Source organism: Temnothorax longispinosus, chromosome 5 (assembly GCF_030848805.1).
Source record: "Temnothorax longispinosus isolate EJ_2023e chromosome 5, Tlon_JGU_v1, whole genome shotgun sequence".
Classification (NCBI taxonomy): domain Eukaryota; kingdom Metazoa; phylum Arthropoda; class Insecta; order Hymenoptera; family Formicidae; genus Temnothorax; species Temnothorax longispinosus.
The window spans coordinates 13,399,150-13,422,634 of record NC_092362.1 but is presented as its reverse complement, the minus strand read 5'-3'; the positions used below and the strand labels follow the sequence as shown (position 1 = coordinate 13,422,634).

At 35.7% G+C, this 23,485-nt stretch overlaps 1 protein-coding gene and 3 long non-coding RNA genes across 10 annotated transcripts; 1 reads left to right on the top strand and 3 right to left on the bottom strand.

Moving 5' to 3' along the window:
• Positions 1 to 682: 682 nt before the first annotated feature.
• LOC139812963 (probable ATP-dependent RNA helicase DHX37) lies at positions 683 to 9,070 on the bottom strand. 7 transcript variants are annotated; one of them, XR_011731993.1, is made up of 4 exons: positions 8,753 to 9,070; positions 8,634 to 8,689; positions 7,993 to 8,499; positions 7,115 to 7,913 (listed from the first exon to the last, which is right to left on the bottom strand). XR_011731993.1 is itself a non-coding variant. In XM_071778161.1 (3 exons), coding segments are annotated over exons 1-3 (252 nt in total). In that variant the 5' UTR covers positions 8,145 to 8,219; the 3' UTR covers positions 683 to 1,060. The 7 variants fall into 7 exon arrangements, 3 of the variants coding, with proteins under 3 accessions (XP_071634262.1, XP_071634259.1, XP_071634260.1); XR_011731991.1 differs by having other exon boundaries at positions 8,569 to 8,689; positions 8,753 to 9,061; XR_011731992.1 differs by having other exon boundaries at positions 8,579 to 8,689; positions 8,753 to 9,057.
• LOC139812965 (uncharacterized) lies at positions 2,838 to 3,555 on the bottom strand. The gene is made up of 2 exons (XR_011731995.1): positions 3,148 to 3,555; positions 2,838 to 3,047 (listed from the first exon to the last, which is right to left on the bottom strand). It is a non-coding gene; the product is annotated as an uncharacterized lncRNA (long non-coding RNA).
• LOC139812964 (uncharacterized) lies at positions 5,304 to 5,779 on the top strand. Its single transcript, XR_011731994.1, has 2 exons — positions 5,304 to 5,464; positions 5,570 to 5,779. It is a non-coding gene; the product is annotated as an uncharacterized lncRNA (long non-coding RNA).
• Positions 9,071 to 20,350: 11,280 nt separating the features above from the next.
• LOC139813189 (uncharacterized) lies at positions 20,351 to 21,822 on the bottom strand. The gene is made up of 3 exons (XR_011732062.1): positions 21,370 to 21,822; positions 20,801 to 21,103; positions 20,351 to 20,746 (listed from the first exon to the last, which is right to left on the bottom strand). It is a non-coding gene; the product is annotated as an uncharacterized lncRNA (long non-coding RNA).
• Positions 21,823 to 23,485: the final 1,663 nt, after the last annotated feature.

Genomic DNA, 23,485 nt, shown 5'->3' with positions numbered 1-23,485 from the left:
GAAAAAAAAATTTAATTGTTATTTTTTTATTTAAATATCGAAAGAAAGGTGTCGAAAGAAAATCATATTATTTAGTTATTAAGCATCATATTAGGTTGATAAAAAAATTCGTTTCTTTTCTACACGACTCTTAAGACTAAGGAAACAAATACAAAAAGAAGACGAACGATTTTTTTCATCAATCTGATATGTATTGTTATTATACGTGTAAATGATGATGAGTGTCAGGCAGCGCGTACAAATGCGTACGATTGTTTTATCGAGGCAAGATAGACGCGTCAGTAATTAAATATTAAGTCTCAGCGTGCGATGAGACATAGAGGATTTATGTAACGTTAACGCAAAAAAAATCGATGTAAAACGCGCTGCAAGTTAGCGAGGATTCAGTTTTTTATATGAGAAAAATAATAAAATTCTTCCACAAAGGACTTTGTATATACACGCTCATGTGTCAATAGAGTATGGAATATACAATATAATATATAAATTATACATTGTGTACTTTTCGTTATTGATTAATAATACCATAAATGGTGTTGACTATAATCTAAACTTGTTTGTTTACTGCGAGAGAAAAACATTTTTGCTTTTATTTGCCACCATTTTTCGACATTTTGCGATGCGTTACGTTTTGGAATAATTTTCTTTTTTTTTTTTTCAATCAAAAGACTCGATAACTATATATTTATATGATATATTTTATGTTGATGTATATTTATATTTTTACATGTTGATATTGTATATTATATATTTTATATGTATATTGTATTTCATGTGCATTTTGAGTCGATTTTTGTTTAGCACGTACTTTTCAAATCGTAAATAATCGTTCACGGTCCAATGTGCCACGTGCCACGTCCGACGGCCAATCGAGAATCCGCGTTTCAAGGGTTCTAGGGATTCCAGTTGGCAGTGACGTTCTTCATGGGAAGTGAATGTGGGGCTACCTCTATGAAGTTGGCCGGACAACAACGTATCGAACTTTCATTAATTGGAATCGATTGGTGGTCGTTTGGTGGTCTTTGGTAGTCTAGTCCGATCGTTTGGTGGTTAGTCGTTTTCCTGTAAAATAAAAATGAAATTTCCGGTGTGAATTAAGTTAGCCGGACAATTTTTATTTTTCAACCAATTTAACTTTTTTATAGCTCATTCGACGCGGAATCGTTTGGTGGTCACGAATATCATCGGTAAAACGTTTGGTGGTCAACCGTTTTCCCAGAAAATATAAAAAATCGTATGCGCATAATGCTGGACATATCACCTCTGTGCCATTAGTCGGAAAAATTGTATTTATCACCCAAATTGACTTTGATAGGGCTCAATCGACGCGGAATCGTTTGGTGGTCACGAATATTGTCATTAAAACGTTTGGTGGTCAATCGCTAATGGCACGGAGTCATACGACCAATGGCGTAAGCGCACGGTTTTTTCTATTTTTTAGGAAAACGATTGACCACCAAACGTTTTAATGACAATATTCGTGACCACCAAACGATTCCGCGTCGATTGAGCCCTATCAAAGTCAATTTGGGTGACAAATACAATTTTTCTGACTAATAGCACAGAGTCATACGACCAATAATGGCGTGAGCATACGGTTTTTCCTTTTTTCTGGGAAAACGGTTGACCACCAAACGTTTTACTGATTATATTCGTGACCACCAAACGATTCCGCGTCAATTGAGCCGTATGAAAGTCAATTTGATTGATAAATAATGTTTATTCATCAAATTACCGAGCTAACGTCACGGAGTCATGCGACCAATGGCGTGAGAGTACGGTTTTTTCTATTTCTTAGGAAAACCATTGACCACCAAACGTTTTAATTACGATATTTGTGACCACCAAACGATTCCGCGTCGATTGAGCCGTATGAAAGTTAATTTGATTGATAAATAATGTTTATCCATCAAATTACCGAGCTAACGTCACGGAGTCATGCGACCAATGGCGTGAGAGTACGGTTTTATCTATTTCTTAGGAAAACGATTGACCACCAAACGTTTTAATGACAATATTCGTGACCACCAAACGATTTCGCGTCGATTGAGCCCTATCAAAGTCAATTTGGGTGATAAATACAATTTTTCCGGCTAATGGCACAGTGGTGATATGTCCAGCATTATGCGCATACGATTTTTTTTATTTTCTGGGAAAACGGTTGACCACCAAACGTTTTACCGATGATATTCGTGACCACCAAACGATTCCGCGTCGAATGAGCTATAAAAAAGTTAAATTGGTTGAAAAATAAAAATTGTCCGGCTAACTTCACACCGGAAATTTCATTTTTATTTTACAGGAAAACGGCTAACTACCAAACGATCGGACTAGACTACCAAAGACCACCAAACGACCACCAATCGATTCCAATTAATGAAAGTTCGATACGTTGAAGTTGTCCGGCCAACTTCATAGAGGTTTAAAGATGTATGTAGTCGTTCACGGAAAGGTTGCAACACTTTTTTTTTGATGATTTTTGGAACGCGCAGAAATTTTGAGATCGCGATCCACCATCTCTGTATACACGTAGTGAACGGTATGATAGCTGTCAAAGTGAACTATACAAGGTGGAGGTTCACGAAATGTATCTTGTGCGCCGCGGAAAATCTTAAGATATCAACTGGATACTGTAATATCGGGGTTAGTATAAAAGAATAAGCTAAATACACAATTTTATTTTATAAATTAATTTTTATTTTCAAGACATGTGTAACATTAAAAATTAATGTAATATAACCTATTAATATAATTACTTATAATTATATTCATATATTGTGTTATATGTTATATTAATTTTAATTACATAATTAATTACGTAATTAATAACATTAAAATTAATTAATAACATATTAATTTTAATACATAATATTAATACATAATTAATATAACAGTAAAATTAACCGGTGTCTGAATTAATGTTCGGCAAGCAGAGGACATCAGTCGATCGAAGAAGCTGCCGTGGAAGACGTGGATACTGAGACCGCGAAGCCACATCACCGCTTCAAAGCCAATCCTTTTCGTCAAATAACGATGAAGTAATCTTTCTAAAAAATTACAATTATAAAATTAATTGCAAATTCAGTTTTAGTATAAAATCATCATTTTATTATAATTATATTAAGTTGAGAAGATAGATTTATTTACATAAAATTGCCAGATCGCTGATTACTATTGACTGTTCAGTAAGAACAGATCAATCGCAATCTGTTGTCCGCTGCAATCCAGAGCGAATCTCTTGTAGAAATTCGTTGTGGGATTAAGATGCGCACGTCTTTGTTCACTCTAGTACTGGGATCTTCTCTCGGCTGCAGGGCCTCTGGACCGACATTAGGCAGGCATGTTTGGAAAACGGCGATACGTCCTCGGGTGCTGGAGAGGAGTTTGTGAGCAGCTTGAAAACTGGCACCAACCCGGGCGTTGTTATTATCAAAAGTGCCACAGAACTTGATGGGCAGCTAGGCGAGAAGGTCACGGAATCGGCAGGCCCAAAGATATTTCGGATGACTTTTGCCTTGTGCCATGTTCATTCAAGATTTTAATTCCTTCATTCGTTATCTTCATTCATTAACGAGAGTTGTTCACGTTACAATCATTCAATGTCAAACATTATTCATTTATTCATACATTATCTTGGTGAAAAAACTTTTCATATTTTCTCAGAAATTTTACAAGAATTGGGACTTGTAAAAAATTCTAAAAAAGTATATAATATTTCTCAGATACTTTCAGAAATAATTGAAGATTTTTAGAATATTTCAATATCCGTATATATGAAAATTTCTGACAAATTGCACAGATTTTCTTATATATATTCAAATTTCTGCAAGGATATATTAGCGAAAAATATTTTATTCTTATTTTGTCTGAGTTGTTTAATTCGTATAAAAAATCTGAAAATTTCTGAGTATTCTAAAAAAAATCTAAAAATTTTTATAGAAATTCTGATTAATAATGTGAAAAATTCTGATATTTTTTTACCAGGGCATCCATGGAAGGTCACATAGTATTAATACCGTGTGACACTTCCATATGATTCTCTATTACTACATTTAATCTTTGGGGCATAGATGCAACTTTTTGGAATAACTCGTACCTTGCGCGGAAATCTTCCCATACGATGAGAACATGTTGCGCCAATGCCTCGCGTCTATGTGGAAATTGAGGTTTCCATATTTTCTGAGTAGGTTGTTCCTCTCGTTTTCCATAATGTTACACGCCCAGATTCATCCATCGAAAATACGTTCTCATTCGAGAAAACGGTATTTGTCCATTCATGCTTCTGTGCCAAATGCTGCAAGGCAAAAGCCGTTGTTCTTTGTGGCGTTCGGTTAATTGTTTATATTGAGCCGATTTATATCGATTGTGTCTCTGTTCTCGCCATCTACGCCGCACGGTTTGCGCTATCGCATATTAGGAGCCTGGGCGCGTAACATTATAGAAAACGAGAGGAACAACCTACTCAGAAAATATGGAATCCTCAATTTCCACGTAGACGCGAGGCATTGGCGCAACATGTTCTCATCGTATGGGAAGATTTCCGCGCAAGGCACGAGTTATTCCAAAATTTAGTTGCATCTATGCCCCAAAGATTAAATGTAGAAATAGAGAATCATATGGAAGTGTCACACGGTATTATTACTATGTGACCTTCCATGGATGCCCTGGTAAAAAAATATCAGAATTTTTCACATTATTAATCAGAATTTCTATAAAAATTTTCAGATTTTTTATACGAATTAAACATCTCAGACGAAATAAGAATAAAGTATTTTTCGCTAATATATCCTTGCAGAAATCTGAATAAATATGAGAAAATCTGTGCAATTTGTCAGAAATTTTCATATATACGGATATTGAAATATTCTAAAAATCTTCAATTATTTCTGAAAGTATCTGAGAAATATCATATACTTCTTCAGAATTTTTCACAAGTCCCAATTCTTGTAAAATTTCTGAGAAAGTATGAGAAGTTTTTTCACCAAGATGATGTATGAATAAATGAATAATATGTTTGAAATTGAATGATTGTAACGTGAACAACTCTCGTAAATGAATGAACGAATAAAGAAATGAAAATCTTGAATAGACATGGCACAAGGCAAAAGTCATTCGAAATATCTTTGGGCCTGCCGATTCCGTGACCTTCTCGCCTAGCTGCCCATCAAGTTCTGTGGCACTTTTGACAATAACAACACCCTTGGTACCGGTCTTCAAGCTGCTCACAAACTCCTCTCCAGCACCCGAGGACGTATCGCCGTTTCCAAACATGCCTGCCTAATGTCGGTTCAGGGGCCCTGCAGCCGAAAGAAGATCCCAGTAGTAGAGTGAACAAAGACGTGCACATCTTAATCCCACAACGAATTTCTACAAGAGATTCGCTCTGGATTGCAGCGGACAACAGATTGCGATTGATCTGTTCTTACTGAACAGTCAATAGTAATCAGCGATCTGGCAATTTTATGTAAGTAAATCTATCTTCTCAACTTAATATAATTATAATAAAATGATGATTTTATACTAAAACTGAATTTGTAAGTAATTAATTTTTATAATTGTAATTTTTTAGAAAGATTACTTCATCGTTATTTGACGAAAAGGATTGGCTTTGAAGCGGTGATGTGGCTTCGCGGTCTCAGTATCCACGTCTTCCACGGTAGCTTCTTCGATCGACTGATGTCCTCTGCTTGCCGAACATTAATTCAGACACCGGTTAATTTTACTGTTTTATTAATTATGTATTAATATTATGTATTAAAATTAATATGTTATTAATTAATTTTAATGTTATTAATTACGTAATTAATTATGTAATTAAAATTAATATAACATATAACACAATATATGAATATAATTATAAGTAATTATATTAATAGGTTATATTACATTAATTTTTAATGTTACACATGTCTTGAAAATAAAAATTAATTTATAAAATAAAATTGTGTATTTAGCTTATTCTTTTATACTAACCCCGATATTACAGTATCCAGTTGATATCTTAAGATTTTCCGCGGCGCACAAGATACATTTCGTGAACCTCCACCTTGTATAGTTCACTTTGACAGCTATCATACCGTTCACTACGTGTATACAGAGATGGTGGATCGCGATCTCAAAATTTCTGCGCGTTCCAAAACCCATCCAAAAAAAAGTGTTGCAACCTTTAAGTGAACGACTGTACATACATATGTTGCTATAGCCACGGTCTTAGAGCCACCGCACAAGACTCTCGTATGGTCACGTAGCGTAACATAACGTGAGCCAACGCACAAGAAACGTATTAGTTACGGCCGTTACGGCGTTATACGTTTCTTGTGCGTTGATCTACGTTACGTTACCATACGAGAGCTTGTGCGGAGGCTCTAACCGATACGTTATTTCTTGTGCGTTGATTCACGTTACGTTACGCTACGTGATCATACGAGAGTCTTGTGCGGTGGCTCTTACATACAGGTCTGGAGACTACCGCTAATTCTAGTGGTGGGGTCATGGTCGCTTATCGAAGATGCATTCCCTAAGAGCAAAAAGTCGACTTTAAGTCGACTTGAAGTCGACTTCTACCGATACTGACTTGGCAGAAAGTCGACTTTTTTAAGGACGAAAGTCGACTTGAAGTCGACTTGAAGTCGGCGAATGTCTCAAAAAACGCCGACTAAAAGTCGACTTTCCGTCATGACGGGAAGTCGACTTTTCGTCATGACGGGAAGTCGACTTCTTGTCATGACGGAAAGTCGACTTTTAGTCGGCGTTTTTTGAGACATTCGCCGACTTCAAGTCGACTTCAAGTCGACTTTCGTCCTTAAAAAAGTCGACTTCTCTGCCAAGTCAGTTTCGGTAGAAGTCGACTTCAAGTCGACTTCCCGTCATGACGGAAAGTCGACTTCCCGCCAACTTTTAAAGTCGATAAAATAAACCACCGCCGCGTACGTCTGGAGGTCGGTTGTGTATCTTGAAATAAGGTGAAAATGACAAAAGTTAACAAATTTTATTAGATTCTGATAAATAAATCGTAGATACGCTAATGAATTTTCTCACTTTTGTAATTTTTACCTCATTATTTCAAAATACACAATCGACCCTTTGCTGGAAGGCTAAAACTGATGCATTTCGATTTTTTTTCATATATAAAATAATTTAATTATCTAAAAAACTGTATAATTACAATCCTAATGTTTTATTCTTAATTACAAAGGCGGCCACTGTGTGCCGTCATATCTGTGCCACTTCTGCGTGCGCGGATTCCGGCAGCCACTTCTTGTAAGCTGACAACAGAACTAAAATTATAAATATATAATATCCACAGACTTTTATACTAGACCATTAACATCTATGGACGCACTGCCGAAAAGCTGATGCGAGTGCGAGGTGCAAGTGTTAGTGAAGGGTGCGGCCATATTGAATTAACATTAAGTCACTATCGGGTGTTCAGTTGCTCACGATGTGCGTTTATCTGCATTCGTTATTACAGTACATAACGAAGCAGGCGAATGTTTTTGTGTTAAATATTGGTACATGTTATCAATAAATTTGTAAGTCATGCCTTCAACGTGTAGCTACTTGAATGCCGAAATCGAACCACTACTCCTGTAGTATTAAACCCTTTCTTTTGGACCATTCTGTATATGCCAGACTATTGTATAGAAATCTTGTATAAAACTACTTGTATAGAATCTGTAGTATAGCATATCTTGACTAAAATCAATATGGCGGCAAGCATCACGGCCGAGATGCCTGTCAGCGGTCTAGTATTGTATATATAGAAGTCTACTCGATGATAATATCTAAATATTATTTTATAAATTAAAATCTCACATTTTTCATCCAAACCCCAGATTTCTAGCAGTTTGTATTTGGACACGACTCCCTGCGACTGCAACGTTTGTACTATTGCTTGAGTGCGTGGTATCAACCTGAAAAAATCGTATTGAATTGATGTAATCTATTCGATGAATCAACGTGAAATCGAAAGGAGATAGAATAACGATTTACCTGGCCCATGACTTGGTGATGCTCCCAGGTATCGTCAGCAACGACGGAACAAATCGTTTCAGCTTAGGGTACACTTGACCCTCCAAGAAGAAATACGCGAACCACTTTACACCGTCCACAGATGCTCTATATCCATCGATGGTAGTCCCCATCCGGCCTTTCCAAATGTACCAGACATGCGGCAAATGATCTTCCCGGTTCCTTGATTATCTATAAATGAGAATAATATTCGATCATAATGAAGATTAATATCTTTATAAATAAATAGGAAAAACATTATAAAGCAACAATTGTGATAAAAATACCTTGGCGGTGGATCAACCAATGATTCACTAAGATGGCATAGCGTGGAAGCGAATTTCGGCAATCATTTCTATCGCCGTGACACCTCGCATATACATCTTATTCGTTTCGTACACCTCTTTATAAACCACCTATTCCGGACTGATTTTCCGTAGAACGCACGAAGAATGCATGAACACAGGTTCCTCCATTTCTGATGGTGTTCTGAAAGATGGTTCAGAATAGAGAGGTCGCATTCAATAGGTCTTAATTATCGATGATAATATAACACACCATACCTAACCTCTAAAGCATATTTCCACTTGGCCTTATCCTGATCCTCTTTAGATCCGCCATACCTGCAAGAACTATCTGGCGCAGCAATTTCGCTTCCATGTCGGTTGGTAACGGCATTCTGTAACAATTCTTGTTGTAGACAATGTAGACAACCGTCTCAAACATATTGCAACATACATACAGTCAAATTCCAGTATTCTGATCTAATCGAGGAAGTCAACGGGAAGACAATGATGACGACGACGACGACGTTTCGTGGCGGTGGTTGATAGCGCGGCGCTTTTCGACGTCTTATTGTGTCCTGTCTCGCGGCATGTATTCCTTGCACTCGCGTAAACATTAATTTTCTCCTCCAGCCTCCTCGAGATTCGCCGCCATATTGATGACGCGCCGCTTGACTGCTTTCCGTCTTTTTATAGTCGACTATTTAGAAGTCGACTTTTAGTCAACTTTCCGCCATTTTTAGAAGTCGACTAGAAGTCGACTTATAAAAATCGACGGAAAATTGACTTTTATAAGTCGACTATTTAGAAGTCGATTTTTAGTCGACATTCCGCCATTTTTAGAAGTCGACTAGAAGTCGACTTATAAAAGTCAACTTTCCGTTGACTTTTATAAGTCGACTATTTAGAAGTCGACTTTTAGTCGACTTTCCGCCATTTTTAGAAGTCGACTACTTATAAAAGTCAACTTTTCGTTGACTTTTATAAGTCGACTATTTAGAAGTCGACTTTTAGTCGACTTTCCGCCATTTTTAGAAGTCGCCTATTTAGAAGTCGACTTTTAGTCGACTTTCTGCCATTTTTAGAAGCCGACTAGAAGTCGACTTATAAAAGTCGACTTACCGTCGACTTTCCGTCAACTGTGCTCTTAGGGTTTATAGCGTTTTTTCGTGGCTGCACTATCGCCCACTAGTGCAACACTATTAAGCCCCTTGCACAATGCCAGGCAACAGGCAATAGGAACAGGGAATAGAAATCAGAAATCATGTATAAATGCAGAATAAACAGTGACACAGGCAATAGACACAGAGTTTCCGTCACGTTGGAAATTCTGTGCCTATTGCCTATTGCCAACCAATCATAGCATTTGAATTTTTTAGGTTGTAATTAACGATTTTTTGGTTATTTCCTGTTCCTATTGCCTGTTGCCTGGCATTGTGCAAGGGGCTTTAGTGCAACTTTATTGCAACTTTATTGCACTAGTGTTGCACTAGTGTTGCACTAGTGTTGCACTAGTGCAGCCAAGAAAAAACGCTCTTAGGCTGAGTTTCCACTGAGCGCGTCACGTGTCGCGTCGTCACAAGTTAACCAATCAAAACATCCCATTTCATTACATTCTTGTGACGGGATCGAAATGGGATGTTTTGATTGGATGACGCGACGCGTGACGCGCTCAGTGGAAACTCAGCCTTAGTTTCTAGCCAGAGAGAAACCTAAGAGCGACCACCGGGATCATTCCGTTCCAGCGGACGTATACTGACGCGCCGCCTGAGAAAGTGGACGTCAACTACGTCGTTACGCTCGGTAACGGTATACACTTGGTTCGTGTCCGTGCTATGGTTTGTGTCCGAACTACTCAGATGGAGGGGATATGCCAGTCGGCTGATGGAGGATTCACATCAATTCACATTGCGTCCGATCACGTCCGATGTTCGACGTACGACGATCCGACATCCAATAACAGAATTTATTATTAGAGACAAAAATTTCCTATTGGATGTCGGATCGTCGTACGTCGAACATCGGACGCAGTGTGAATCCTCCATGACTCGGCACTCGGCAAGCTTCGAGCGGGGAGAGAAGGGCAGACATACGATCTGCTGTCTCTTTCTCGCTTAAGCTGGCTTGAGCTGTGACGTAGCTGCTTAGCACACGCTGGCTATGCCACGATGCCATGCATTTCGGGTATCGCTCCTCGCGTCTCGCCGAGTCTCGAGTTGGCAAATCGACGATGCGCTATACGTTACATTTACGTTTATATTTACAAATTTCAATTTTTATATTTATAAATAAATAAATAAATAAATATCATATATATATGTATATATATATATATATATATATATATATATATATATATATATACAGGGTGTCCGAAAAATCGCCTACTCCACTTCGGGAGGTGATTCGGGACCCAAAAACAAGCAAAAAAGTTCATACAAACATAGGTCCGGAAATGAGCCGTTTCCGAGTTATAGCCACTTTTATGTTCAAAAATCATAAATTTTTATTTTTAATTTTTTTTAATTACAATTACCAAATTCTCTCAAGTTTCTGTCTACATTTCGAAAAGACGCTATTCCCGGTACATCTCGATTTGGAAAAGACTGGATGTATAATCTTCTTGCCTCGGCAGCATTACTTTGAGCAAGACCATACATAAGATGCATATCAGCTAATTCATTAAAACTTAAACGATCCATTGATATGAATACGGAAAGATTAGATACAACCTAAAAGTAAGGTGTTGTTAAATAATAATTTGAAACTTATTGAAAAGCCGTGATTTACTTACTGATTTTGAATAGGCGTGAAAACAATTGATTTCAAGTAGCCGTGAAAACAACTGATTTTGAATAGCCGTGAAAACAACTGATTTCAAGTAGCCGTGAAAACAACTAATTTCTTTTAAAAATAATGTAATCGTATTTACAAATATTGAAAAATTGAAAAAAAAAAAATAAAAAAATTAAAATTAAAAAAATTAAAAATATTTAAAAATAAAAATTTTTAATTTAAGGTGGTCTTTTCGTGAGAACAAGTATTAGATAGGTACCTAAATTTGATATATGTTAAATATACAGTAATAAGGGGCATGTGTACGAAAAATCAAGTGAGGTTACCGACACTTTACAAGAAATAAGTCATTCTAAATGTGCGTTCGCGGAGCGTGCCATTGTCATTCTATCCTTGTTTACATCTAATGAACGAGAAAGATAGAATGATGCAAATCGCCACGTCCGAGGTTTTCAACGAATAATACATGTACTTAGCGATCAGATGAATACATTATTCATGTCTTAAAATATTCCCTGAAGTTTCCGGATTTCGTACATACCTTGAAAATAAAGGCTTGCCGAATGTTTTGCTCTGATATATGAGGTTAAATAAGTAGTGGTCCAATCGCATATTGCTTTACTCGTACTGTCATGCCTGACCTAACCTAAATCGAGTCCAACCGCACTACTACTGTGATATTTTTTTAATTAGTAAATAATTAAATACGATTAAATCGTGCGTGTAAAATCATATTATATTATTATAATTATTGGGATGTTGTGTAATGTTTGTCAATATGTCTGTTTTCAATTACCTCATGACGGACTGTTACTTGACTAGCTGGGTCCGCGAAAGGACCACCTTAAGAAATAATTAAGAAAAAAGGATGCCAAGCGGATTCTAAATTACGATTTTTGAACATAAAAGTGGCTATAACTCGGAAACGGCTCATTTCCGGACCTATGTTTGTATGAACTTTTTTGCTTGTTTTTGGGTCCCGAATCACCTCCCGAAGTAGAGTAGGCAATTTTTCGGACACCCTGTATATATATATATATTTGAAATTTATAAATATAAAGATTGCAAATATAATTAATTAAAAAAATATTTATAAACATAAAAACTAAAATTCGTAAATGTAATGTATAGAAATCCACGTTCTGGCCAATATGCTCTTATATCAAAAAAAGTCTTACTTTAAAAACCTTTACTTTAGCATAATATAGTATTTAAATTTAATATTTAAATGCATAACAATAATTACATATTAACTATATCAAAAAAAAAGTAGTTTATAATGTTCTTTTTACTCTTATTAAATTTATATTAGCTATTAATGTTTATAAGCGGCCACGAGCAACAACAGAGAAATATTGGATTAAAATAAAAACAATTTCTTAAATAAACAATACACATGGTTAACGTTTCGACTGTACTTAGTCTTCTTCGGAACGGATTACTACGATAGAAGAAGATAAATATAAAAAAACATGATAATTAATATGTTCAAGTTTACATACTAAAACATTAAATATTAGTCTAGACTAAAACATTAAACAATCACTTAATATAATATAAACAAAGTAAACAATAATCTAATTAAATCACAAATATAAAAACGCCGGAATAATCGAATAAAACCATAACAAGAGATAAATTTATATTTATATTGAGAAGTGGTAAAATCTCTTCAGTCAGGAAAAGAATGTAAAGAATTATTTATTAACGGAGGTATTCTAATTTAAAAGATCTTTAAAATATATATTTTTCAGGAACTTTTTTTATAGGGAAACGAAGAAAGTGAATAACGTTAAACTTTGCATGTTTTCTTCACCTTATTTTAAAAATTTATTTTTATTTTTTAAGTAACAAAAATGCTCTTCTTTTTTGGTATATTCTGGTTACCATAAATGACAGACGGTGTAAATAATTCTAGCTGTTCTAGGTATCTGAAACGCAAAAAGCTAAAATTTTCTTATTTAGAAGAAGTATATGTGGCTATCGTCTGAACTAGAACTAAACCAATATTTCCATTCTAGGTTCTCTAGGCGGCCTTTTTATCAAAAATATTATTAATCAATATTAAATAAACCATTTACGATCTGAGCTTAGATTTTATAGTAGCCTAATATTTTTTATATACTATATATTTACATATTTTTCCAACTTTAATCAACTACGCGCCGACTAACTTGTCAGACTTACAACACAGCTCCTATTGGATTAATAAAATCCCCTCACACCCCTCTAATTAAATCGATTTAAATAATAGTAAAGAATTTTTACTACTCCAACAGGAGCTGTGTTGTAAGTCTGACAAGTTAGTCGGCGCGCAATTTATTAAGATTGAAAAAAATATACGTGTAATACACAAAAAATATTATTAGGCTATTAAGATCCAAACTCGGATCGTAAACGGCGTATTTAATATTGATTGATTGTATAACGGTCACATAAAACGGTCTTATTTCTCTTATATTATTAAAAATATTATAACTTTTTTCAAAATTTTGTTAATATTTTATTAAAAGAAAAAAACTAATAAACGTATAATATATGTTTATTCTAGTTCAGACAATAGCCACACTTATTCTGAATCAGAAATTTTTTTGTTTTTGGGTTTCTGATACCTATAGAACAGCTAGAATCATTTACTCTGTCTGTCATTTACACCTTCTAGCAGTGATCAGGATATAACATAGAAAAGAAGAGCATTTTTCTTACTTATATATGTCTTTATTTCAGCTATGCGCCAAGAAAGGACTTGGTTTACAATTCTACTTAACTCACACATCCATCCACACATCAAACAACATTCTTCTTTACAAAACAAGCCGCAATACATTATTATTTACATTATTTACATCGTTATCTTTTTTGTAGCATTCCTCTCTCCTTTTCCATAATCTATTTAGCACCTTTCCTTTTTCCATTCTAAATTTGTCATCGCATATGTTCTCTAATCGTTCTCTATTATTCCTACCTAAATTCTCAAACCACCTACTTGTGATCTTGCACTCGCTTATATAATGCTCTAAATTGTCCCTACCTGACTTACAGAATCTACACTTCGTATCTTCTTCGCCAAGCCAGTATTTATTTGCATCCTCAAAATTACCGCACCTTAGTTTTACCATCGCTCTAATCTCGTCTCCTGTTTTCACTTTATCCAAGTTCGCTTTTAATAAATAACTCGGCGTTTTGTTTGTCACCTCTATATCTTTGTACCTTATATTATACCTCGCCTCTACTATTTTACTGTTTATTATTTGTCCTTGAATATCCTGTTCCCTTATTCTTACTAAGCCTTCAGTATTTTTACCTTCATTATTTAATTCTTTTATTGCTTCAGAGCTCCAGCCATTGCTATTATAAAACCTTTCCCGTTCCAAATTATATAAATCTTTTTTCTTTTTATCCCTTGTGTCCTTTTCATCCCAACATGCCTTTACTAAACTTCCATCTTTTTTCCCTCTGCTTCTTTTCTCGAACCTCATAGCTCTTATACCCCAACAAATTTTAAGTTTCTCTAATCCTAGTTCCCTTAGTATTACATACCTCGGTGTGCAAAAATCTAGTCTAAATATCCATCTTACATAATCTAACATGACTTTTTCCAACTCCTTTTTTTCACTCCACCCCCATATCTCTGCTCCGTATTCCATCACACTTTTCACTAGGTATTTAAAAAGCGTCCATCTCCTACTAAAATCATCTTTACATAATCTTTCTCCTAAGCCCCATACCCTATTTGCAGCGATCCTTCCTTTTCTTTTCATCTCTTTTATATGATCGACATAATTACCTTTCTTATTAAACGTGAAACCCAGATATTTAAACCTATCTACTTCCTCTATTATTTTTTCGTCCCATTTCCATGTCATTCTGCCTTTTTTACCTTTACTATTAAATACTAGCACTTTGGTTTTTTCTGTATTTAATTCTAGCTTCCTATCTTTTAAGAATCTTTTTAAAATGCTCATCATATCTAGTAAAGCCTCTCTATTTTTCGCTACCAAAACCATATCATCCGCGTATGCTAATGACCATACTCTCACTCCTCCAAGCTCCACTCCTCCTATACCACGCTTTTCTAAAACTTTATCTATGTCCGCGTTGTATAAATTGAACAGGGCGGGACTCATCACACAGCCCTGCCTTACACCTTTCTTCGTCTTGAAGCACTTTGTGAATCCATCCCTCGTCCTTATTGTCACCTCCGTCTCTTTGTAAATTTCTTTTATCCTGTTTATTAAACTGCGATCCATCCCTTTCTCTTCCATTATCTTCCATAAAATTTCTCTGTCCACGTTGTCGAATGCTGCCTTTAGATCCACAAACATTGCGAAAATCTTGTCTTTCCCAGTTGCCGTATTTTTTTCCTTCTCCCTTTGCACTATATGGTTCAAGATAAATATATTATCCATCGTGGACCTCCCTTTCCTAAAGCCGGCTTGGCTGTCAGGTATCATCCCTTTCCTCTCCATTATTTCCTCCAATCTGTTCCTTAGAATTTCGGCATAAACCTTGTATGCAGTGCACAGCAGCGAGATCCTGCTGTAGTTCTCTGTTCGCTCTTTATCCCCTCTTTTATAAAGGGGGACAACTATGCTTGTTCTCCATTCGGTCGGAATTTTGCTTTCCTTCCAAATGAGCTTCAGCAGATCAATTAGACCTCCTCTTACCGCTGCGCCACCATACAGCCATGCTTCCATTGGGATTCCATCGACACCTGCAGCTTTGCCTAGCTTCATGTTCCTGACTGCCCTCAATATTTCCTCTTCTTGCAGCTCTCTATCTGTATCTTGAACCTGCTCTTCATTTCTTTTTTCTGTTGCATTTTTCTTACTTAAAAAATAAAAATATATTCTTAAAATAAGGTTAAAAAACATGCAAAGTTTAACGTTATTCGCTTTCTTTGTTTCCCTATAAAAAATTCCTATGTATGAAAAATACTTATTTTTAAGACCTTTCAAACCAGAATACGCCCTTAATTTATTATTTGTTATTAATATATTGTTATTAATTATAAAAAAAAAGGTAAAGAAAGGCGCCAAGTACACGCATAGTAGTGTATATGTTGTTACCTCGAAAAAAAAAAAAACAGTGGTAGTATTATACCTTAAAAAAATCTAAGTAACAAGTGGTAGACGAAATCTTTGTATCTTGAAAAATCTCGAAAAAACCTAAACAGTAGTATCTTCACCTCGAAAAAAAACAAAGTAGTAGTATTATACCTCGAAAAAACCTAAGTAACAAGTGGTGGACGTAATCTTTGTATCTCCAAAAATCTCGAAAAAACCTAAACAGTAGTATCTTCACCTCGAAAAAAAACAAAGTAGTAGTATTATACCTCGAAAAAACCTAAGTAACAAGTGGTGGACGTAATCTTTGTATCTCCAAAAATCTCGAAAAAACCTAAGCAGTATTATTTTTATTTCCAAAAAATTATTACTCAAGTGATACACATCACAAAATTACGTTACCTTATCAAAAAATGAGTCGCGCTTCAAGTGATCTATTATTACAATTACAAAAAAGAAATGATATCTCTTTTTAAATTACAGCGCCAATTACAGAGAACATACACTGAGAAAAAAAATTTGTCAATCCCAAGAAATATTTAGTCCGATACGTTCAACTAACCATTTTAGTTAGTTAACTAAACATTAGTTGAATTAATTAATTCTTGATTAAAAAAACGAAATAAATTGTTGAAACAACTAATATTTAGTTAACTAATTAAAATGTTTAGTTGAACGTATCGAACTAAATATTTCTTGGGATTAACAATTTTTTTTCTCAGTGTATTTTTCGAGATACAAAGATTACGTCTACCACTTGTTACTTAGGTTTTTTCGAGGTATAATATTACTACTGCTTTTCTTCAATTAGAATAAACAATTGAATCATGAAGAATTACACAGAGGTAACAGTACAAAATACAAATATTTTATTAAAATATTTGAACCCAACAAGGGAATACAAGGTATTTAAATACAAAGTTTATATATGTATTTTAAAAGATTTAATCGCATCCCAAAGAATTACAGAGGTAACAGTACAAAAAATAAAAATATTTTATTAAAATACATAAATTTTTCTTGTCAAAAAACTTGGCGCTGCTAGACCTCAAAATTAGGTCAGCCTGGTGTGTATGTGCGAGCGAGTGGGTGTGGGCGATGTGTGTGTGTGTGTGTGTGTGTGTGTGACGGTGAATAATGCGGTTTATTACTAAGTATAGGATAAGTTAGGATAAGTTTAGATTTTTAAAGCGATTAGAATTAAGTATAGAATAAGTATAGAATAAGTAATATCTACATTTGTAAAAAGTCTCTCTCTCTCTCTCTCTTTCTCTCTCTCTCTAGCAGCGCCAAGTTTTTTGACAAGAAAAATTTATGTATTTTAATAAAATATTTTTATTTTTTGTACTGTTACCTCTGTAATTCTTTGGGATGCGATTAAATCTTTTAAAATACATATATAAACTTTGTATTTAAATACCTTGTATTCCCTTGTTGGGTTTAAATATTTTAATAAAATATTTGTATTTTGTACTGTTACCTCTGTGTAATTCTTCATGATTCAATTTTTTATTCTAATCGAAGAAAAGCAGTAGTAATATTATACCTCGAAAAAACCTAAGTAACAAGTGGTAGACGTAATCTTTGTATCTCAAAAAATACACTGAGAAAAAAAATTGTTAATCCCAAGAAATATTTAGTTCGATACGTTCAACTAAACATTTTAATTAGTTAACTAAATATTAGTTGTTTCAACAATTTATTTCGTTTTTTTAATCAAGAATTAATTAATTCAACTAATGTTTAGTTAACTAACTAAAATGGTTAGTTGAACGTATCGGACTAAATATTTCTTGGGATTGACAAATTTTTTTCTCAGTGTATGTTCTCTGTAATTGGCGCTGTAATTTAAAAGAGATATCATTTCTTTTTTGTAATTGTAATAATAGATCACTTGAAGCGCGACTCATTTTTTGATAAGGTAACGTAATTTTGTGATGTGTATCACTTGAGTAATAATTTTTTGGAAATAAAAATAATACTGCTTAGGTTTTTTCGAGATTTTTGGAGATACAAAGATTACGTCCACCACTTGTTACTTAGGTTTTTTCGAGGTATAATACTACTACTTTGTTTTTTTTCGAGGTGAAGATACTACTGTTTAGGTTTTTTCGAGATTTTTGGAGATACAAAGATTACGTCCACCACTTGTTACTTAGGTTTTTTCGAGGTATAATACTACTACTTTGTTTTTTTCGAGGTGAAGATACTACTGTTTAGGTTTTTTCGAGATTTTTCAAGATACAAAGATTTCGTCTACCACTTGTTACTTAGATTTTTTTAAGGTATAATACTACCACTGTTTTTTTTTTTCGAGGTAACAACATATACACTACTATGCGTGTACTTGGCGCCTTTCTTTACTTTTTTTTTAAAAAAGGTAATTTTGTACTGATATCACGCCTTTTTGTAGTATTACGCATTGTATAAACAGTATGTACAGGGTGTTATTTCGAGGTATAATACTACCACTTTGTTTTTTTCGAGGTAACAACATAATACATATGTACTACTATGCGTGTACTTGGCGCATTTTTTTACCTTTTTTTTTAAAAAGGTAATTTTGTACGGATATCACGCCTTTTTGTAGTGTTACGCATCTTAATCTTAACAGAAAAAAATTACACCTTATAAAGAAATGTGTCTGAAGTTGTAAATATATATATATACACATTGCCGGACATTGCTTTTATGTAAAATATGCATGTATATTACGTTGCTTGTATAAATTATTTCTTACCAACTTTTTCCAAAAATAATATATAAATACCTTTAGCACCTGTAGGCCATCGTTTTTTTTCTATAATTTTTTCCATCATCAAATTCAATCCAAAATGTCCTTTCTCTACACATACTTGTATAATGAAGATATTGTCTCAGAGATATCGCAATATATCGACAATATAACCTTCACTCACAGATATGATGAGATTGTAAGCTATTTGCGAAATAGCTTATGAGCCACGAACAACGACGAAATACTATTAATAATAACAACAGAGAGAATTCTTCTCTGCTATTAATCCCACAATGTATTTGTCAACAAAGCGTAGGAACCGGTAACGCGTACGCGTAACGCAACAACCACGAATAATGTAATCAACGACGACGTGATAGGCGACGTGATCGACAGCAACGTGATCGATGGTGACATGATCGGCGGCGACGTTATCGGCGTGTATAGATAGAGCCTTTAGGGCTGCATTCAAAAACTATATTCGAGTGCACACCGCATCGCTTTATCTTGTTACTAAAAATTGAACAAGGACAGGGACCGTATTCTCGAGCCTGCCCTAATGATTTTCGTGTGCGACTTTCTATTTGAAAAACATTGAATTTCGCATGCGAGTTTCATGAAAACGATTCGAGAATAAGGCTCCAGAACGACGCTGGTGTGTATTCGAATGACCTAGTTTACACCGATCTCTTGATACGCGTATCAAACCAATAATCAAACTAATTTACTAGTTATTTACTATTTAATACGCGTATCAAGTAATCAATATAAACTAGGCCAGAGTGAAGTTTTCGAATATAGTCTGAAAGGCTCTCTACTTATTAGATTTGTAAGTTTAAGTTTTAAGTCTTAATTTTAAAGTGCAACACGATAGGAAACCTCATATTTATTTATTTGTTGTGCGTTTTTTTGTGTTTTTTATTTTTAATTTTTCATATAAAGATTAGAAAGGCGAGTCTAGTTATAAGGTTTATAAGGTTTATGTTGGGTTTCAAGGAGGATCTTCCTCCTAATACTTATAGGGCTTTGCGCGCGGCTGCGTGGGTGTCATAATGACACTCCCTCTCGAGATAGCTATTTTGAATAAGCCTGTAGCTTTAAATGAATGTATATTAGGACTGGAGCACCTCTATTGAGGTGTGCGTGTGATACGACCTTAATATAAATATCTAACACATAATCTGTGATTCAACCCATGTAAACAGGCCATATGGGTTTCTCCCATGGTCATATTTCTTATATTTCAATAAAAAAAAAAAAAAAAAGGCTCTCTACCCTATAAGGGTATTCCACGCTTTTAAACACTTTACCCGCCATCGTCGCCGATTTCATTCCAGACTTTGTATAACAAACAGTGGCAAATACTGGCCGTATTGTCCTCTGAAAAGAGGCAGGAGCCAACGAAACCACCGTTTCATACTGATTGTGAGAGAAATCGCGAAAGTACAAATGGTAAGTACTGTCTTTTCAATATATATTTCACATAATTTCACATAATTACAATATATAAAAAATTTAATTCATATTATATGTATTTAATTCATAAAATTTCTTATACAATTTTATTATTTTACAGTTCGCAGACCAAGAGGCAGAGCCGCGGGGATACGACGCCAAGAAGAAAGGTTCATGGCCTTCTTATATAAATTGTCATCACCCAATTACCATTGGGGTAGACGAGGCAGAGGCAGACGTTGAGAGCAACAGGATTTAATCTTTGTCTCTATATAATCTCTATATAATGTCTCTGTATAATATCTATATATAATAATGTCTCTATATAATTAATAAAAAATTTGTATCTCTTATAATCTTTGTCTCTATATAATCTCTATATAATGTCTCTATATAATCTATATATATATATATATATATATATATATATATATATATATATATATATATACATATATATATATATTATCAAATCCTCTTGATTCAAAACGATCTTGATTACTTTTATTAATTTGTATGTAGCTGTTTTGAGACAAATTAGTTGTTTCGACGCTCTCAGGTTGTACAGGTAATTTATCCTCGAGAAAGTCGAATAGGGATATTTTTCCGCTGCTTGGTTTACTGTCCTCGGTTTTCTTTTCCCGTTTGCCACGCGACTCTCGTGGTTCCAATAATACCAGCTTTAAATGGCAATCCTTGACCTATATCTCCCAAAATTAAGTCACCATCTAATTCTCTTTCATCAACAGCTACGTCTAAAAATAAAATAATGTATTAATATGATATTATGGCTACGGTCAACGTGACACTACAAATGCTTCGAAGCATTCCTCTTCTCTTTTCTTTCAATGAAGAAAGAAGGAGAAGAAGAACGCTCCAGAGCATTTGTATCACGTTGACCGTAGCCTATATATCAAGATATATATATATCTTTCAGCAACGTGCACAACTTCATTTGAGGTTATAATTGGGTACAACATTCATCGCACGATACTTTTATAATTGCAAATCGGAAACGTACTTCGAGTTCAGCTCTTCTGCGATCAACGAAGTCGGGATCGAACGTGTCAGTCGTCACTTTCTGCCAAGCGTAGAGAACCTTCTTTTCCGGCAGCGATGGTAACACGATGGGTGCGTTCAGCCGAATACTCCGCTAGCCTAGCAATCGTGAGCAGTCGCTCGTTTCCTCTCCTTTTAATCCATTGGTCAAAAGAGAGGAAACGAGCGAAAACGAGCGACTGCTCACGAGTATCGGCTGAACGCACCCAATGTAGGGATACGAAATCTCCAGATAAGCACGAAGCAATTCAATTCAGTATATCGCCGGCACGATTACGGTGTTACTGCCGTTTCGCGTACGCGCGTATGCGCGCGTTGTCGCACCTTACCTCGCAACGCGTAATAAAGAGTCACACGGTCGGTCTCGCTCCGCGCGTACTACCGTGTCTCTCGATCGATCGAGATAGGTTAACTGATCAGATGATGAACTGACTGAGACAGGAGACATCGAATTCAAGCTTGATTCATAAGAATCGACTTAAAAATTCCCTAGCGGCACTTTCTGCCAAGCGTAGAGAACCTTCTTTTCCGGCAGCGGTGGTAATACGATGTAAGGATACGAAATCTCTCCAGATAAACATGAAGGAATTGACTCAATATATATTATATAAGTATATACCTAATTTACCTAAATAGAAATCTTCCTCCTGACCGATAAGTCTATCGACCTAATTTCGAAATACGCGCGCGATATCGAAACTGGCGATACCTGCGCCGCCAGCGTCGAAAAAGTGAAAGTGACGTTTCTGATTATGACGTCATCATACAAGAACGTCGGCGTTAGAAGTATATACGTATCTTAAAATAAATTTTCACATTTGGACTTTGCGTCGCAATATCTCCGCTCGTAGGGCACGTAGCGGAATATTATGAGAGAAACCCCCCCCTAATTGGACCCCAAGCTATCGATCAAGTCTACTTAGAACTTGATCCGTTCACTCGTTATCGAGATCTCAACATCGCGGGTACTCGCAACCCGTCGCGTCGCGTAAAAGAGTCACGGTCGGTCTCGCTCCGCGTGTACTTGGCGCGAGACACTACCGTGTCTCTTGATCTGCCGCTAGGAAATTTTTAAGTCGATTCTTATGAATCAAGCTTGAATTCGATGTCTAGGTGTCCCAGGTTGCCGATGACGAGGTTCACATAGTGCGCTTCATAGTTTTCGGTATTCAGGTGTATTAATACCTTGAATTCGATGTCCACGTGTTCCAGGTTGCTGATGTCGGGTTCCAGATAGTGCGCTTTATAGTTTTCGGTGTCCAGGTATAATAATACGTTGAATTCGATGTCTAGGTGTCCCACGTTTTCGATGACAAGGTCCACATAGTGCGCTTTGTAGTTTTCGGTGTCTACGTGTATTAATACCTCGAATTCGATATCTACGTGTCCTACATTCAGATTTAAAGTTATTAATACACGTAGACACCAAAAACTACGGAGCGCACTATGTGGACCTCGTCATCGGCAACCTGGGACACCTAGACATCGAATTCAAGGTATTAATACACGTAGACACCGAAAACTACGGAGCTCACTATCTAGACATTGTCATCGGCAACCTGGGACACCTAGACATTGCATTCAACGTATTATTACACCTGGACACCGAAAACTATAGAGCGCACTATCTGGATCTTGTCATCGGCAACCTGGGACACGTGGACATCGAATTCAAGGTATTAATACACGTAGACACCGAAAACTACGAAGCGCACTATGTGGACCTTGTCATCGGCAACCTGGAACACCTAGACATCGAATTCAACGTACGATTACACCTGGACACCGAAAACTATGAAGCGCACTATCTGGATCTTGTCATCGGCAACCTAGGACACGTGGACATCGAATTCAAGGTATTAATACACGTAGACACCGAAAAACTACGGAGCGCACTATGTGGACCTCGTCATCGGCAACCTGGGACACGTAGACATCGAATTCAACGTACGATTACACCTGGACACCGAAAACTATGAAGCGCACTATCTGGATCCCGTCATCGGCAACCTGGGACACGTGGACATCGAATTCAAAGTATTAATACACGTAGACACCGAAAACTACGGAGCGCACTA